Source organism: Branchiostoma belcheri, unplaced genomic scaffold (assembly GCF_001625305.1).
Source record: "Branchiostoma belcheri isolate BF01 breed outbred unplaced genomic scaffold, Haploidv18h27 scaffold66, whole genome shotgun sequence".
NCBI classification, from domain to species: domain Eukaryota; kingdom Metazoa; phylum Chordata; class Leptocardii; order Amphioxiformes; family Branchiostomatidae; genus Branchiostoma; species Branchiostoma belcheri.
In genome coordinates, this window is record NW_017804309.1 from 1,074,953 (window position 1) to 1,093,303 (window position 18,351).

The 18,351-nt window shown below is 42.1% G+C and overlaps 3 protein-coding genes across 3 annotated transcripts in view; 2 read left to right on the forward strand and 1 right to left on the reverse strand.

The window, feature by feature from the left end:
* Positions 1 to 4,477, forward strand: part of LOC109483674 (phosphatidate phosphatase LPIN1-like) — a 13,274-nt gene extending 8,797 nt beyond the window's left edge. The window contains 3 exon segments of the mRNA XM_019786709.1: positions 8 to 164; positions 665 to 715; positions 1,930 to 4,477. Of these exon segments, the coding sequence (XP_019642268.1) occupies positions 8 to 164; positions 665 to 715; positions 1,930 to 2,154 (433 nt within the window). The 3' untranslated portion in view covers positions 2,155 to 4,477.
* A 1,260-nt stretch (positions 4,478 to 5,737) lies between these two features.
* On the forward strand, positions 5,738 to 10,353 carry LOC109483707 (dynein heavy chain 12, axonemal-like). Its single transcript, XM_019786749.1, has 9 exons — positions 5,738 to 5,780; positions 6,395 to 6,591; positions 6,750 to 6,902; positions 7,244 to 7,483; positions 7,675 to 7,846; positions 8,173 to 8,581; positions 8,793 to 8,937; positions 9,130 to 9,294; positions 9,650 to 10,353. The coding sequence occupies exons 2-9, from the start codon at positions 6,396 to 6,398 to the stop codon at positions 9,829 to 9,831; spliced, it is 1,662 nt and encodes a 553-aa protein (XP_019642308.1). The 5' UTR covers positions 5,738 to 5,780; position 6,395; the 3' UTR covers positions 9,832 to 10,353.
* Positions 10,354 to 10,362: 9 nt separating this feature from the next.
* Positions 10,363 to 18,046, reverse strand: LOC109483702 (cleavage and polyadenylation specificity factor subunit 2-like). Its single transcript, XM_019786743.1, has 21 exons — positions 17,912 to 18,046; positions 16,357 to 16,514; positions 16,026 to 16,186; positions 15,816 to 15,921; positions 15,583 to 15,712; positions 15,249 to 15,364; positions 14,922 to 15,010; positions 14,673 to 14,771; positions 14,400 to 14,522; positions 13,988 to 14,155; positions 13,659 to 13,762; positions 13,338 to 13,550; positions 13,160 to 13,217; positions 12,819 to 12,855; positions 12,652 to 12,706; positions 12,311 to 12,398; positions 11,957 to 12,097; positions 11,592 to 11,766; positions 11,345 to 11,418; positions 10,995 to 11,129; positions 10,363 to 10,605 (listed from the first exon to the last, which is right to left on the reverse strand). The coding sequence occupies exons 3-21, from the start codon at positions 16,056 to 16,058 to the stop codon at positions 10,513 to 10,515; spliced, it is 2,037 nt and encodes a 678-aa protein (XP_019642302.1). The 5' UTR covers positions 16,059 to 16,186; positions 16,357 to 16,514; positions 17,912 to 18,046; the 3' UTR covers positions 10,363 to 10,512.
* Positions 18,047 to 18,351: the final 305 nt, after the last annotated feature.

Here is an 18,351-nt window from a genome sequence, read left to right on the forward strand (position 1 = left end):
GCCTGAAGGACATCCAGGCCCTGTTCCCCCCGGCCTACAACCCCTTCTTCGCAGGGTTTGGGAACAAGGTGAACGATGTGTGGGCGTACAGGGCGGTGGACGTCCCCATCTCACGAATCTTCACAGTCAACCACAAAGGCATCGTCAAGCAAGATGGACTGCCGGTAAGTTCACAGTCACTATCTATTGGCAGCATTCAAAGCAATACATTTTGCTATGTAGACTGCATGTTATGTTATTGCTGCTAAAAGCAGTTCTTGACAAACCAGAAGGAAAAGACTCATTGAAGTACCATAAATTTAGAAACCTCTGACTCTTGAACCTAAAACCTCTGAAGCAGGTTATGCTTTTAATTGCTCTACTTTTTTTCACAGTATCTTTCACTCTGTATAAAGCATTACCTTTCTAATAAATGGTATCCATGTATATTGGAACTTGCACTGTCAGCATGTCCATAAGAAGTTATCCAAGTGTTCAAAGTAAGTGTGTTGTATGTAATGCAGTGATGATCTGCTAAGTGTCCATGACTATTGACATCATGGGATTGTATGTCAGCCTTCAATACTTCTAAGATTTAGCATAGCATCCAAGATCCAAGATAGAGGGACTTTTTTAAAGACAAAAATCATCATTGGTGACTTTTAGTGTTGTGCTACCCCAACAGGGGACAACTTTGCTTAACAAGGGGAAATCAGGGACCACCTTTGCCCCTCCGGTAAGTCAGCTGTTTGAGCAGCACCTTGCATGAGCCGGGCTGTTGGTTGCCTTGACGATCATGCCTGTGTTCCATGCCTGGGTTGTCCGAAGAGTTGGCAAGGAGCAGTCTGAACTGCATACATGTAGCTGTGATGGACTGAGGAAGTTCAGTCTGACATGTAACAGCATGAGCACTGTTCTAATGACATCCTTGCTTCTGTACATGGTGGCCATGACTTGTCGTTGTTGACTGTTGTTCATGCATGATTATTCTGTGTTGGTTTGTTCATCCTTTGACGCACCTGAATTTTTACTCAGATTAAAAGCAGTGGATTTTGATACTGGTCGTAAACTTGCTACAGATGTAATGGAGTTTATCCACTGGTATTTCCGTGACCTTCAGCTACCTTTCTCTGGGTTTAATGATCTTTACTATTCTGTGCCACATTGTCTCATAGCAGCACGGATACAGCAAGGATTAGCTGAGTTGCAGAGTTCATGAGAAAAGTAGCTGATAGGTTACTGAAAAAAGATCTATAATAGGTTGTGCAGCTAAGCACCAAGTATTTATCAATGTATAAGTCACTTGACTGTCTTGTTTCATGGTCTTAAAAGGATAAAAGCTTTGCAAGGATAAAGACAAAGTGAATCCAGGATAATTTTGAGGAAAATGTACCAAGTCATGTCAGGCTGGCAACTTGGTTAAAAATTTTATTCAAATCATGTACAATTATAATGTACTCAAATATTGTGATTCTGTAATCTTTGGTGACAGTCGTTTCAGTGCCATGAAGACTGGTGTTTGGTTAAGTCATCCAGTGGTATCATCGCAAATTATATTGATTACTAAGTACAGCTTACATTTTGTCAGGATTTCCTTGGGAGAAAATATTGTCTGGGACTGAGGTGGAGGGTGAGTGCAAATCGTGGCAGAATGTACAGACCTGCATTCCTGTTTCCAGTGCAAGCACATGTACATGTATGTGTGATATATGTTGGTGAATATTGTGGTCTAAGCACTCCAACATTTTCATGCCTTTTAACTGCCCTTTGCAAATTTCAAGCGGTTGCTCAGTAGCTGTCTTGTTCATGTCTCATGAATTGGGCCAAACAAGGTTTACACACAAAATATTCTTTAAGTGTACAGGTCAATTCGTTACCAAGTGGTTAGTCAGAAACAACAGATTTGAGGTTGTTTCATTGTGACCTCATCTTTTCATCTTGTCTCTCCAGGCATTCCAGTCTTCATATAGCAGCTTGTCAGGCATGGTGGATCACTTCTTCCCGGCGCTGGACCGGGGTCGAACTGCGGAGTTCGAGAAACCGTCGGAGTACAGCCTCTTCACCTACTGGAGGGAACCTCTGCCTGACATCAGCGTCGACATTGACCTTGACACACCTTCTCAAGATCCCCCAGCAGAAAAACAGAAAGTGAAAGCCACAGAGAAGAGCAAATAGATATTTGAAGAAACACTTTTGTACATTTGATAATGATGCAGAAAGCTACCTGCCACTAGATTTTTTTTTGCTAAGAGAGAAGTGTAACACTTCTCTGTTGAAGTCTAAGTGAAATTTTTCAAGGAAGGTGCTGCTGTGAATGATTTACCATTATGCTGGCCAAAGGTGTTATGAGTTCCAGCTTTGCCATCCTTCATAGCATTGAAGGGATCGTTTGATTTGGGCTGGTTCACAGAAGTGGTAAATTGCTAATGTTGCTGCTGCAAGTACCATGTGTATGTTTCTGACTGGAAAAGAGATGAACAGTGCTCTGAAAGAAATAGTACACATGATGTGTTCAAAGTCCAGTTCAATGATATTTCAGTTAGCTGCTATTAACATGTAGCCTAGGTAGCATCTTTTCTAGCTAAAGTGGTCTACATAACTGTTAGCAAGTGGTCTACAGTAACATAACCATTGGAAAATTAGTCAGTGTGCTGAGGTAATGACCAACAGACCAGGCTAAAGCTGGAAAAGATGGTATGTAGGCTGCACATCCTTTGCAATGTGGCCTGTGCATTACTGCAGAATTACTGCCAGCTGCTACTGCTTTGTGCAACATTTGGAAAAGCTGCCAAGCTGTCAAGCATTAAATTGTTGTTAAGAGTGTGGCAATCTTCTTTTCTTGCCTAATATGTTGTATATTCCATAGCTACACATGCCTACACAATAGTAGTGCACATACATGACATTGTACAAAATGTGTGTATCACATGATGTTGTGCAGTTCACCTATTGCCAAACCCCATCTGTATATCTAAAACCACTCCCCAAGACAATACGAGTGGTTGCAATTTAGAATTGCTTTACACATAAGTGTACATAAGATTATATACACTGTACATGTAAATTCAGACTGTAAGACTTAGTGTTCGATACACTATTTGACAGGAATCATATCAGATATTGGCTGTACAGGTGACCTGAGGTTGGATGACATTGAAGTGTATGTGAAAAATTGAAATCCCTCAGTACTGATGGATAGTTTACATGAATTTTTTGGTAATGATTGTTTCACATAATGTCGTCAATGAGGGGTGAAGTCAATGTGTCACAATTATGTCATCAGTGTGATCATTACTTGGCTTCATGTGAGCTGGAAAGCATAGGGTAGGTATGTGTAGGCATGTTTCCAATGCATTTCCTACATTTGTACTATACATTGAACACATTTATACAAGATGAATGGAAACTGTGCTTGGCAACAATACATGATTTTGTCTGAGTGATTTCGTGCTTTGTATTGCTCATATTGTGACAAGTCAGAGGTATTGTGTACATAGAAATAAGTGTCAGCTTGCACTGCATCAGCTGTGAGATGCATGTTTAAAGTTTATGATTATCCATGCCATACATAGATATTGAAAATGAGATTTTTTGTTGCCTTAGTGTTAACGTTGTAAATAGATGACTACTATGATTACATTACGGGTTAAGAGTGTAATTAACCAGCTTATTTCTTGCGGATAATTCAAGTTTCAGAACATGGAGTACAGAACTGGTGTCTCAAAGTATTCAGTGGAAGGACTTAATGAACAGGGTTTCTCACTGGATGTACAAAAATGATGGTCAATGGAGAAAGTGTGGACATTTTCTACCTGGTTTCCTACTTCTGTGTAAAAACAAATTTTCTACAGATCTGTTGAAGTGACACTTGATGAATGTTAACCTCCAAGATCTGCAAGATCTCGCTTCATTTAAAGTGATATTCCAGCATTTTGTACGTCTTTGTAGGGATCTGTGTTTTTCTCTCCATTGGGGAAAGAAGCAGGACCTCTAGAAAGACATACGTATGTCTGAAGAACGCATGTAAGACAAGTCAGTAAAATCTGCTTGGAGAATGTGGAAATGAGTCGTCAATTATCAGTGGAACATTTGAATTCCTGCAGGTTGTGTTAGGAAATGTAGATGTCCAAAATCATGACCATTTGTACTGGCTTTGATACTTGATCTGGTATTGAAGACAAGGTGTGAGCTACAGAACATTTTGAGAATTATACACAGATTTTTGAGAAGAGATGTGTAATGTCAATATTTTTCTGTCGATAGTTGTAATGTAGTTGTAATGTGATGAGAGGACAGGGGACATGTTCAGATCTGTACTACTTTAGTATCCTTTTGTTGATTCATTAACACTGTCCTTGGTTAGACCCAGGAAAGCATTACATGCTACATGTATGTCCAGGTTTCTGGTTGCAAATGTTTCTATACCTACATGTACGAATGGCCTGGTTCCAATTATGTAGCACAATCTTTGTTGGGTTATTACTGGTAAGTTACAACACTGACACTGAATGCAGAGAATACTATCTTGCATCAAATCAAAGCATATGATTAGCAGCTACAGGCCATAATTTACCAACACTACCTGTTACAACAGCAACAGCAGTACTTTGTTTTACATTGTAGTTTTCTTACAATAAACCCTGGCACATACATGTATTTAAACATTTTGTAAGACTTTTTCACCCCTTTTTCATACCTCATCCATAAATGGAAGAACGAATTTAGCCTTAGACTTTGTTTTTTTGACCATGATCAAGAGTTGTAATACAAAAATGTTGTGATTTCGTATCATTTGATATTATCAATGTTTAGAAATATCAACCCAAGACTATTAAAGTTAGAGGTGAAGCTTAGAATATAGACAGGTCAGTGTACCATGTAGCTATAACATTAGTATTATAGTTTTAATTGTTGGCCAGTTAAGTAGAATGATTTTTAAATGTTCCATGTGTCATCTATCTGGCTATGTTTCATTCATATTTATTAATGATATCACGATAGGCCATGTACTTGTATGTGACATCATCAGTGAACTGCATCAGTTTTGATTTTGTTTCAGTGCCGTCCTGAAATGAAGAATTTATGTTCTGTATTTATTAATCTTTGATTGAAGGATATTAAAGATTATTTACGTTTAATTTTATCTGTCTCTATTGAAAAATGACTTGTTTTTTCACCAGTCATAGCAGCATATCATGGCTCAGTGAGGCCATGCTGATGTTTCGCACATGGAGCTGAAAAGTTTGGCAGTCTGTTCATATGGTCATTTCTTATAAAACAAGATTTTTTCATAACATTAGGTATATAACGTTAGCAATAATTCCTGATGCATGCTATAATGTTATTAAATATATTTACACTTTGTATGGGTTATATAGATCAAGGATCTTAAATAGGAGAATATTAATGTTAACCATGCACACAGACATGCACATAGACACACACATATTGACATATAGTTACCCAGATCCAGATCTAGACAGACACACATCATAGATATTAAACATTCACACACATACTGACATTCACCAAGGAGAGTCTGTTTTAAACCTCCTTGCACACATTGTGCACACACATGTAGTCCAGTTGGTACAATGGTAACACTTGTCTCCTGCCAGCCCATCCATGAGGCTCCATCCATAGATCCCTATCCATCTAATCATGTCAAAGGTGAAAGGTTCAGGGGTCAACATGCCGGTGTTCCGGGAGATATGGGGGCGCCGGGAAATTTCCCGGCGCCCCCATATCTCCCGGAACACCGGCGGTCAGACAGAGGACCAGTGAGCAGAGGACGGAATCAGGTACGGCAGCAAGGAAAGGGGATTTTGGGATGATTGATGACACTAAAGCCCAGTAGCTCGTCAGCAACACAAACTTATTAAGTTGTCTTGTGATTGATTGTGTTGAGCTATATTATAAAGTGGATGCATAGGCGGTAGGCCACCGAGTTTCTTGATTATCGGTGTTGCTCCAGGACCCCATACTTTGCCAAATTATATCATGTAACGTTATATGATTTACGACTACTAAATATACCGTTACGTATGTAACGTTGTTAACGTTAATAACTGTTTCTCATTGATAATGCAAATAAGCATGACGGAACATTTGCAAAACATTGATTTGTATTTTCAAATTAATAATGCAAATTAGATACTGATTTACATAGTTGTCATCAAATTATGTCAAGCATCACTTAAGTTACCTACAGACCAAAAATATGCACGATCTGTTAACCCCTTGTTGAGCCACCCTCTTTCCCTCCAGTTCCTGAACAAGCTGCTAGGGGGCCTAGTCTACGACTTTAGTGGGGGGGCTGGACGTTGGGTCGTAAAGCAATTTAATCAGGCTACTAGGGGGCCCAAATGTACATCTCTTATAATGTCACCAAACAATTTGCTGGTGTCTCTCCCAGTATGCAGGGTGAGAGTGAACCCCCTGAGAGAACTGCATTGCTTGAAGCTGTCAGACGTGGTGACCCAGCCGTGGTGCAGGAGTGTCTACAGCAGGTGTTGCTGCAGCAGGTTGTACAGGAGAGAACTGGTCGTACACCTCTGCACCTGGCTGCAGCTGCAGGCAATGCTGATGTCCTCAGGCTACTGGTGGATGCTGGTATGTTTGTAAACATATCACAAGACAATGATACTGATACACTGTGGTATGCCTATTATATAATCTTGTCAAAACGTGCCCTCCACGGCACCATGGTGGTCTTTATACAGAGGTGGTTACTAGTACAGGATTTGCTATACTGCTATACTGTTTCACAGAAAGCTGCCCAGTTGACCCCCAGGACAGAGAAGGTGACACGCCCTTGCTGACAGCAGCATTTAAAGGTCACGAGGAGTGTGTGAAGGTTCTGCTGGACTCCGGGGCTGATCCAAATGTTTTCAACAGGAATGAAACCACACCGCTGTGGAGAGGTATGTAATGTATATTGAAATGTTTGTAGTGCTGTGATATAATGGGAGGAATCCTCACTCCAACAACTGTTTCTGCTGTTTTACCATTTAAGATTGTACATGGGTGTATTCCTATGTCTACTCAAATTTTCAGCACAATCTTGAAGGGTCCTTTATACACACCTGCTGCTTTGTTGTTTCAGTAGTCATCCTGCTAGGTGGTGCTACACTGAGAAGGATGCAGTCCCAAACATGATTCCTCATGACATGTGACTATAGAGCATATTTTCATATTTTTTGAGGTAATTGTTAGTGTACCTAGTGATTTACCAACTTGATGGAACTATTCACAAACTTTTCAGCTGTCCAAAAGGGCCACTGGACCACCTCCCAGTTGCTGGTTGACTCTGGTGCCAGAATAAGCCATGCCTACATGAACGGCTGGGTCATGGTGGCTCACAGACTTATCACTGTGGGACAGCAGGAGATGTTGTCAGCGTTCTTCCCTCATGTGGACACAGCCCTGACTGGGGATGAACACGGGCTGCTCACAGCTGTGCAGTGTGGCAGGCAGCAGGAGACAGAGGCTCTCCTAGGACAAGGTGTGTACATGAAGTGACATGCAATGGCTGAGTGGTTAGGTTAGCTGATATGAGCTCAAGAGGTTTATTCTTAGCATTCCTGGCTAGATGGGATGTTGATCAAGCTAAAGTATGCAATAAGGTAAAGAAAACATGCTGCTGTTGTATAATGTGCTGTAGATCTAAGTATGATCTCTTTTTTTCTGTTGCAGGTGTTGATGTGAACTGGGAGGCATCTGATGGCTGCACACCCCTGCACCTGGCAGCTCAGTACAACCAGGTGAAATGTTTGCAGGTGCTGCTGCAGGGCGGGGCGGATGCCAACAGGACGACAGCTGGGGGACAGCTGCCACTGCACCTGGCTGCTGAGGCAGGCCATGACAGGTCTGGATGGATACATGTAATTATCGAAGGCATTGTGTGGGGTTCTGGCCAGCATGTTTGGTCCTAAATCAAAATATGAACCAGGCCAAGACAGATCTGTAGCATATGTAGTCCAGTGGGTAGTGACCCTGCTTCTAGACCAAGAGGTAGTGAGTTCAAAGCCTGCCTGTTGTCACTCACCCCATTGATACATACCACTGAAAAGGATTGCTGAGGACATTAAGCTGTGGTTCCCCAGTGAATTTAACCTGTATACATAACACTACTTGTATAATCACCAAATCTTTAAAAGCTGGTACATGAATTGTGTGTCTTCACTCTTTCAGGTGTGTTGAGCTCCTCTGTCCTGTCACCTGTAAAAATGCCGTGAACAAGTGCCCAGAAAGCCCTTTCCACTCTGCCATGGCTGGCCACCACGCTGGCTGTATAAAGTTACTGGCCACAGCAGGATTCAGTCCAAACACCCTCCCAGTGGATGGGAAAGGGAAAACAGGGAACTCTGCTCTACATGGAGCTGTTGTCAGGAAGGACAGGGACTGTATAGAAGAGTTGCTCAAGTCTGGGGCAGACCCCAATTTGGACCACCCCAGTGTACTGTGTGAAGCAATCAAGCAGAGAGACCTGGAACTGATGAGACTGCTCATTCAGCACGGTGCTGATGTGAATTATTCGTATACCCCCCACAAATCAGTGGTGCAGTCCACTCTGCTCTTCATATTGCAGCAGCCTAATCAGGTCAGTTTTACCAATACTGGTACTTTGAATTCTGTCCCTCTCTCTCTCTCTCTCCTTTGCCACATATTAATGGCACTGAGGTAGTTTTCCTCCACACTCTCCTGTATGTTGCTGGCCTAACTTGAGACGCATGTGTGCAAGTGAAAATTGTTCAAATATTTGGTCCATCAGCATGAGTTTGCCATTTAAGTTTCCCCCGTCCCGTGCACAGGTGCGAGGTTTGGCCGATCCCCAGTCCTCGCGCTGGAGCAGACAGGACATGCTCAAACTGCTGCTGGACACGGGGCTGGAGCCTGACTGCTGCTTCACCTGCGACTGTGACGAGTCAACAACCATCATACCTCAACACAAACCAGGTGGGACAGCCGCATCTCTATACATGTGCTTCATGGGATTTATGCTGGTCAGACATATGGTCTCAGTACTAGTATCTTTAATCTCATTCTCTGTCACTTATGAAAGACAGTATATGCTATCTAGAATGCCTGTCTCTTCAGATTCATTTGGTATGAATCAAGAGATGATCTCTTTTCTTTCTTGACCTGCAGGTAAGAGGCGGATGTACTTCTGCGAGCATGCGCGAGTGTTGCGTGTGAAGATAGCGCCGGTGGTGCGTCTCCTGCTGGAGTACAGCAGGGAGGTGACCCTGTGCACACGCCTGACACTGGTGCTGGAGGACATGTGTGAGTGGGACAGGATCATCACCATGATAGGTGACTACTACGTTTCAACTTTTTCAATTTTATTAACCTTTACCAAGAGGATTGGGAAAGAGAGCAAAAGTGCTCGTAAAAGCCTCTCCTCAAGAAGAGGGTTTGATTCCAGACTCAGGCTGTGTGTGAAGGGTTTCATTTGTCATTTCAGATGGTGACATTAAGCTGATGGCTCTGTGTATGAGGGACCTTCAGTAACATACTAGTTGAGAAGAGTAGGGTTGACCCACTGTGCTTGGCTAAATACCAATAGAAGTCGTAGCAAAGCTGCGTTGCACTGCTAGGTAACAAAAAGGTCAATACTTTGTCCCAAGTCAGCTGCTTCACCTCTTATTCAATGTTTGTTCCTCCCCAGGGAGGATGCGGTCGTTACCCCATCTGTGTCGGCTGTCGGTGAGGAGAGCGGTGGGGTCCCGCCGCCTGGCGCGGGAAGACTGGGCTGACAGCTTACCTGTCCCACAGAAGGTCCAGGACTTCATACAGTTCAGGACCAGGATCCGGGGGATCGGCCTGAGCCGGGCAGAGCAGCCCATGTGATGGGGTCAACATGCCAACTGGATTATTGCCAAAGATAAAGGGCTGTTGCATGCAATACTTCATAACTTATGTTGTCATATGTTTATACTTGTGTAGACCTATGCAATTTTTTTATTATTAGGAAGCCACCACAGTAATATGTTTTATTGTTGGCGATGAAAGCCATGATATTTTGAACTTGGTGCATGTAAATTCATAGTTCTATAATAGTTTTGTAAGATATTTATATGCTGTGTATGCAATATATTATATATTATACATAAAACAGTATACATGTGCTTTTACTATAATTTTGTGTGTAAGTAGTCTGTATCAAAAGAAAACATGAAGCAATTTTAATACAGTAAATGCAATATTTATTTACAACACTTTTTACAAAAGCTAAATGTATGTTATTTAAAACAAAAAAGTATTTGACGTTAACACTAACTGAACAATATTCTCATAGATGTTGTAATGCCACAAAATAATACATATGTGATATACAATTCAGTATCAGTCTGTTGGCATTTCTAGTGTACCTCTTTTCTAGTGTACCTACTTCTCTAGAGTCCCATTTTTCAGGGTGACATATTCATTTGACCTTAGGCTAGCAAAATGATGTTAGTAGACATCATATCCCAAGAATGTTGAAGTAGTGGAATTTCTTTAGTACCACAGAAGTGGTGAGTGTAGGTAGAATCAGACGATGGCATACTGTTCATACAGCAGCTTGCGAACTTTGTAGTAATCCTCACATATGCAGCCCTCCATTCCGATTCTCCCAGATTCATTCTGCAGGAGAAAGACAAATCACTTAGTGATACACCTAATATGGCTGTGTGAATGGAAATCACAAAACAGTACATATGGTCAATATACGATGCCAACTGACACATGGAGCAGCAATAGTGTATGTGACACAAATGGCAAAGAAAACAAGCTGTGGAGGTAAAATCTGTCTGGTGCAGGTAAATTTCAGAGATACCAGTACATACAGTCCAACCTTACAAGTGACCACCTCTACATAAGGACCACCTGGTCAATGTTACCTCTTTTATCCCTTAGATGATTTTGACCCATAAATACAAGCATTAAGAATTCTGTTTATAGTGACCACCTCTTCACATAGACCAGAATTTATTGGTCCTGAGGTGACTGTATGTAGAAAAAAATGTCCTCACCCTCTTGAGAGCCACCACGTTATTACAGATGAGCACCCCTCCCGAGAACTCGGCCTGGATGCCCTCCTTCTGCAGCACCTGTTTGATGTCCGACAGCCGAGGTTTGTTGATGAACACGGCATCGTGGCCTGGGATCTAAAAAATCATGCACATTTGGATTGGAAATTTCACAAATACTGTACTGTTGTATAATACCGGTACATATATCAATGTTCGTAACTTTCACCAGTAGTCTAAATAAGAACAAAATTACTTTTCACAAATGTGAATGAAATGAAAAGTAATGGATGAAAGTAATGAGGGATATGAATAATTTTGTTGTTCACTATGTAGTGAGAAGATGTCCATACCTGACTGACTGGTAAGGCCTCCAGGGTAGGGACTGTCTCTCTTGACTCCTCTGCAGCTGCCTTAGCAGACTTGCCTGCAGTCAACAGAACATTCATTTTTACCCATGGTAAGCACGTAGCCAGTATAATGAACCTGTAAATACGATGTACTGTACATAGCATGTGTCTTCTCTGTGACGACCAGTGAAAGAATAGCTTTTCAATGAGTTAAAACTGGATTGGGATCACTTTTACTTTCTCTACGTACCCTTCTTCTTCTGCTCCTCCTCCTCCTCCATCTCCTGGACCTCCCCCTCCTCCAGCAGGGCAGAGGTGTCCGTGGCCGGAGTGGTCAGGTCCAGCTGGCCGTCCACCCAGGCCAGCTCTGTGTCCCGAGCCTTGAAGAACTGCAGGGAGCTGACCAGGGAGTCCTTCAGCTTCACCTGGTCAGTCAGAACAACAACAAAAGTAGTAAACACCACAAAACACTAACTTCCAAAATTGACTACAGCAATCTTTTTTCAGGGCTTGGCACATCCTAAACATAACAGTTCCAGATTATTTTTCATTAAGCTGGTGCATTCTGCCATAGGGCATAATACTATACAGATACAGAAGAAACAGAGATCCCACCTGGTAGATGTGACTCTCCATGGTGGCATCAACAGTCTCATTCAGTTTGGGTGTGAAGACCTTCCCCTGGACCATCCCAGCTGTGGAACGACACACTTCCGCAAGCAGCAGGGTGGACTCACTGTTTCCATGGACTATAACCTAAGCACAAGAGGAAGAACACATCACTCAACTGTAGATACAGTGCCGGTACATTGATGTTTTGGTATTGAATAAAATGACCCAAATTTAGTAAAATACATGTAGATCTACCGGTAGGGTGAATTAAAAAAGATCTGACAACATTGACTATTAAAAATACATCTTTAACAGTTTCATTACTTCTTCTATATTTCACTGATAAGGCATTCATACCAACTGTCTTGGCTTCAGCTGTGACAAGATTTTCTTCATGGACTCGCCGTCTGATCTGCCCTCAAAGTCAATGTACACCACACGAGACCTGGGGGAAAAACAAAGGAGAAAACTGTTGAAAGCATTTCATGACTCAGATTTCTATGATAGTCATTCAACTGTTGAAAAGTCAGAAAGGGTAAAAAGTGTCCACTTTTGATCTGAATAATTTGTGAGTGTTTCAGTACTGATAAACGACATATAAGTAACTCAACACAAATTTTAGTCTACAATTAGAGCAAATCTACCTATCGGTACAATTTTTTCAAAATATCTGAACTGTCAAAAATAAAGTCCCTTACTTGATGTCCAGTGTCAGCTCCTGTACAATACTTTTCGTTGGGACATCTGTTAGTTCTGAAATAGGGAGGATCAGTCCATGGTTATATGTCATAGATTAGCTCATAAATCAAACAAAGTACAGTGTTTCAACGTTTGCAAAAAATTCATGTACGTGAGAAAGGCCCACCTTCTGCAAATTCTTCTTGAGCAGCTGCTTCTCCTTCCTACAGAAAATAGCACATCATGACATATTGAATCACATAATGGAGACTCTTGAAATGAGCACAAACCCAGAACACATTTAAGAGAAATCAAGGCATAAAGAGTTTGATCACTGAAAGATTAAACTGTTCTATACAGATCTTAGTGCATGCTAATATTTTTTCTGTATTGACTGGAAGGAATTGTACATCATAATAAAGAGCTCAAAATATCACCTGCATAAGCAGGCTAGTGCAGGTAAGCTAAAGAACTACTTTGTAGAAACAGTAACCTTACAGCTTTGGTGTAAGAAAAAGTTCCACTTACTGCTTTGGCTTTCTCCTCTTCAGCCTGTGTCATTTCAACAACCATGTAGTCCTCTGGCCTGGAAGAAAATACATACAGTGCAATAAAAAAGATTGAAAAATAACTTGGCACCACAAAACTATACGGTAGGTTGTGAAGTGTTTCTTTTTTGTGACAACAAATAATTAACTAAACATACTTGATGATCTCCCCGTAGTCATCCCACTTGATCCTCTCCTCAGGTGCAGGGAACATGGGGTAGGCTTTCTTGGCCTGTTTGAAGAAGCCTCCCTTCCTGCTGCCCTCCGCCTTCATCATCAGGTCATGTTTGGCCACGCCCTTGGCCCCGCCCGGGAAGCTGGACCCTTCCACCTCCATCTCATCCTCACTCTCACTGGTGTCTGACTCATCACTGACAACACAGGGGACAGGAAAGTCATCTCAAACTACTGTAAGTTCACTAGGATCTATAACACTGAAAAAAAAACAGGAAATTATTTAGCAATAAACACAAACTTACCCTTTTGCCTTGGATTCCCTTCTCTTTTTCTCTTCCTTTTCTTTCTTCTCTTCTTGCAGGTATTCTTCAAGTTCTGTTCCCTCAAGCCGAACTCTTTTTCTTGCCTTAAATAGCAGAGTTCAAAATATATTATGAAGACATTATCACATAGCAAACATTACAAGAAGCAGAGACAAACTTCCCTTGTTTTATTTCATTCTACTTTATTTCCTAAAAGTTTGACCATTGAAAGTTACTCATAGCACATTGATTACGCATCTACCAGTACTACAAGTGTCACATAGACACCTTGTGAGGCTAAGACCTGAGGGTAAGACTAAACTGCTGACCTGTAAGGTAAATGTCTTCATCTTAGGATTGTCTATCAGCATCCTCCCCAGCGTGCCTGGGCTGGGCCGTGACGTCAGGACCACTGTGTTCTTCTGGTTCTGACACCACTGCACAAACAACTCCCGGGAGAACCCTGACTCCAGATCAGGTACAGAGGCAAGGACAACCTAAACACAAGAAGAACACAAACATTTGTGTGATGCACAGTGTTGACGGGCTGTGCCTCATGGAATTAATGAAGGTGAAAGAACCAAGAAATATTTCATTCATGTGGATGGGTGCCACTTTCTGATCTTTCTGTTCTGACTGATTTTACCACTGTCACATGATGATGAAGATGCCCTATTGTACTTGGCTGAGACACCAAGGCTTAAAACTCAAGTTTATAGAAGTAAGACGAGTGTTGCTGACCTTGGGATCAGGGACCTTGTGCAGTTCACTGAGACTGTGACACAGCTTCAGGTGTTTGAACTGGAAAGGGTTGTTCCTGTTGTCTTCAAACACCCGCATGATCTTGTCACTCATCCACTCCACCTACATGGAAAAACCAGTCAAAACATCCATAGTTTTCTTTTAGAACCAGCATTCAGGGCTCTGGTCTAAATGGTGTCTAATTTCAGTCATAGCAAACAGTTATATCAACATATATATATTTTTTTCACATTATTCCAACTAATCACTCACCTGTGACTTTGCAAATTCTACCACATTGTAGGCTACATTGTTCAGCAGGCACAGGTTGTAGGCCTGTAGTCCTGTCTCTGCATTCTGCCAGTATTGCTCCTGAGGAACAAGAAGAATAAGAATGATAAAATGTATTGCTCTAGTTAAAAGGCAGTGACAATCTTCACCTTTTGTACAGTCTACTTGGTACAATGAATGTCATTGTTAATGTAGAGGAACAGGACTATAGTGTATAAAGTTCTGACTCACCAGTAGTTGTGACAGTTCCAGCACCCTCCCAGCTGTATCGATGGACACTAACACATTCCCGTCATCTCGGACAGTGTTGAAAATCTCCGCTGCAAACAAAAACACAGAAAATAACAAAAACCCTGAGTTTATCTAAAGCAATCTGTGCACTGTACCCTACCAGAATATGCACTATCGGTGGTTCCATTAAATTTGACTTGTACATGTATGAACTGTGAGATCAATAATCTGCTACCATCACCAACTTTAGTCACCAGCTCTACATCATACTCCTCGAAGTCTACATAACAGCAACTACATTCAGGTTGGGTTGCAGCAAGGACTTACTGAGGAGCTGTTCATCCCTGAGTTTCCTTCTGAGCTGAACATAGTTGGCGTTGTAGGCATCTGTGATGAGGAGACACGGTCTGTTGATCCCGTCCAACACACAGCCATTCAGATGTCTACAGAAAACACAGCATAAGACAGGAACACTGTTATTAAATATGGGAGCTTGCTGCGCTGGTCACATCATAACAAACCTTTTCTATATGCCTGATGCTGAGAGAAGAGTAGAATTTGAAACAAAGTTAGTCAAAGAGGACCTGGCTAAAAGTATGAATGACACAATGTAGATAACCGTTACATGTACTACTTTGTTAGTTTGCTATGGATATGTCACCTTTCTTTCTTGTGGTTATAGTCTACAGCATACACCACATCCTCCTCCCCTTCCTTCACTATTCTCCAGACAGTTCCACCAATCATGTGGCCAGCTGGTAGAGGGGTGATGGTCAGACCATGACCCTTTCCTGTCAACATAGCATGGGAAAAACATCATTTTATTGGACATTATATCATTTATTATAGGTATCACAATACTGTTGATCCTTTTACTATAGATGAGTTGCTCACCTTTCATAGGAACATTCTGTGAATATTTCAGCTGCACGATCTTGTCAAAAGCTGCGTCCACGTCATCCAGAGTGAAGATGGTGAAGTCCTCTGTGTTCTGTCGAGACTGCAAATGAGAAAACAGAACAGCACATTGATGAAAACCACTTGAGTTCCTGTAATTTGAAATAGATTTTAAAATTGCCCTGGTGGTAACAAGTGTGTTCTGACCTGGTAGATGTCATACATGAACATCTGCCCCATCTTGTAGACAGGGATGGTTGTGTAGATGGGACAGTTTAACCCCACACTTCCCCACCATGTACGGCAGGGCACCCAGGTGTAGGGGGTCGGGATGGGAGATTAACACTGCATCAATCTGGTGGGCATACCTGGGGAATAACAGAGACAACCCACATTAACACAATACACCATCACTTACCCAAACAATAGAAGTGTAACATTACAGTGTTAAGTGAGCTACTAAATCTTAAGCTCAGAAGCGTTACCAAAGATCTTGCATCGACATGCTAATAAAACCTTAATTTGTCTGAAGTCTCACTTCTTCAAGTTGTCCACATAGCTCATGGTGAACTTCTCGTCCCAGCCACAGTCCAGCAGGAAACGGAACTCATCGAACTGCAGCAGGTAACAGAGGGGGGTCTCATCGTGGACACCACACAGGGGGGTCAACTTCAGGATGGATGTCATACTGGAGTCCTGAGGGAGGGGGTATTACGAAGAGTTACGCCTTATATTATGCTACAAAATTATGTACATGTATCAACAGATGCAGGTCACTAGACTTTGTTATGAGTATAAAATCTGACAAAAGATAATGTCATGTGACACAGTCAAGGGATATCGTATGGTGTCATTACATTTTGTTTTTACATAACAGTGGAGGGGGGATATTTAATATGTATGTAATGTATGTAAGTCCCTAGCTGTGGCGACTCTTGATTCGGGCTTACATTGCATTACCCTCAGCAAGAGTCGTGGAAAGATCCATTGGCAGAACTGCACATTTCCCGTTGGCTGCTCGATGCTCCGTTTGGTTGACCCGTTTTTTTTTGCTGTCCCGAGCTTCCCTACAATATAACTCCACAATTGCCGGGTTGCCGATGTTCAGATCGGCCCAAATATTACCACAAGCGCGACCAAAAACTACCTAACCTCACTTATTTACAAACCGCACAGCCATCTTGAATATAGTCGGGAATGTCCGGTGCAGTCGTCGGGAACGCTCGGAAGCGTCACGATTACCGAAGCGCGACCGAAAACTCTCCGATCATAACCGGAAAGCCTGCCGAGCGTTCCCGACGACTGCACCGGACATTCCTGACTATATTCAAGATGGCCGCGCGGAGCGTAAATAAGTGAGGTTAGGTAGTTTTTGGTCGCGCTGTGGAATATTTGGGCTGATCTGAACATCGGCAACCCGGCCAATTGTGGAGTTATATTGTAGGGAAGCTCAGGACAGCAAAAAACCAGGTCAAAAACGGAGCATCGAGCAGCCAACGGGAAATGTGCAGTTCTGCCAATGGATCTTTCCACGACTCTTGCTGAGGGTAATTATGTAACTTGTAAGCCCGAATCAAGAGTCGCCACGGCTAGTAAGTCCCATAACCGTGAGCGGTCGTAGGGGCATATTTAATAACAGATCATCAAAATTTTACACAGTCTCTTTGACACACCGAGGTGGTTCTACTTAAACCTCTTTGCTTCAACCTTTATAGCCGTGACCAAGTCGAGCCTGCTCCTACAGCAAAATTTAACGTTATAATTTCGTCACGGCTACCTTCAACCTCTGCACGAAGAGTGGAGAACAGAAACAAGAAACACTCATAATTTTACTAGTAGAGTAAAAAGGAGTGGCAGCCAAAGAGTGAGACCTGCGTGGTTTTCAAACCACGTTGACAAGTAACAAGACCGTGACTTCTATGGGCTTGCCTTCTGTCACGTTTCAGTGTTGCGTGGTTTGCCTAGATGACCGCCCAGATCGCCTCCGCGGGAAAAAGGTGGGGAGGGGGGGGGCAAGTTTACACCGACTAGAGGATGAAAAGGTCTAAAATGTCTACCTCTAGACACTTTAGATCTATTCAGGAGTAACTTACCTTACTTCGGAAGGTCTTACGATAGAATAAGTTCTTGGGATAAGTAAACGAGGGGCGTTTTTGTTCAACACACCAAAAATATCAACAGCAAGTCGCCATTTTTTCTTTTCATCAAACTGTCTCAAGGGGATTCTGGGTAGCAACGACACCTTGCGAGTGCTGTTGGGAGATCAGCCCCCTAGTTGTTTGATATCAACAAGGAGCTTATCTTGGTATTATCAAATGTTAACATTACCGGTTTTCTAAAGAAAACGTTACATTATTTCGATAAGATTTCAGTGAGGCAGTATACTAGTATGTAGGAAATCTGCCCAATGTTTTGTTGTCTATAGAAAAAAAACACACATCACAAAAAGATCTGTTTTGCCTTATATTACAATCTAATCATAAGATATACAGTGCCAATTCATAATTTTTACAGACAATGTATCAAGCCCTTG

What these genes read in the sequence shown, in the direction of transcription:
- LOC109483702 (XM_019786743.1), bottom strand. Translation starts at nt 16,058, where the DNA reads ATGGGGCAGATGTTCATGTATGACATCTACCAG. An exon ending in TGGAGAGTCACATCTACCAG is followed by an intron (nt 11,767 to 11,956) that starts GTGGGATCTCTG and finishes CTGACTGACCAG; the next exon opens with GTGAAGCTGAAGGACTCCCT. An exon ending in AGGCCTTACCAGTCAGTCAG is followed by an intron (nt 11,130 to 11,344) that starts GTATGGACATCT and finishes ATGATTTTTTAG; the next exon opens with ATCCCAGGCCACGATGCCGT.
- LOC109483707 (XM_019786749.1), top strand. Translation starts at nt 6,396, where the DNA reads ATGCAGGGTGAGAGTGAACCCCCTGAGAGAACTGCATTGCTTGAAGCT. An exon ending in AACCACACCGCTGTGGAGAG is followed by an intron (nt 6,903 to 7,243) that starts GTATGTAATGTA and finishes CAAACTTTTCAG; the next exon opens with CTGTCCAAAAGGGCCACTGG. An exon ending in TATTGCAGCAGCCTAATCAG is followed by an intron (nt 8,582 to 8,792) that starts GTCAGTTTTACC and finishes TCCCGTGCACAG; the next exon opens with GTGCGAGGTTTGGCCGATCC.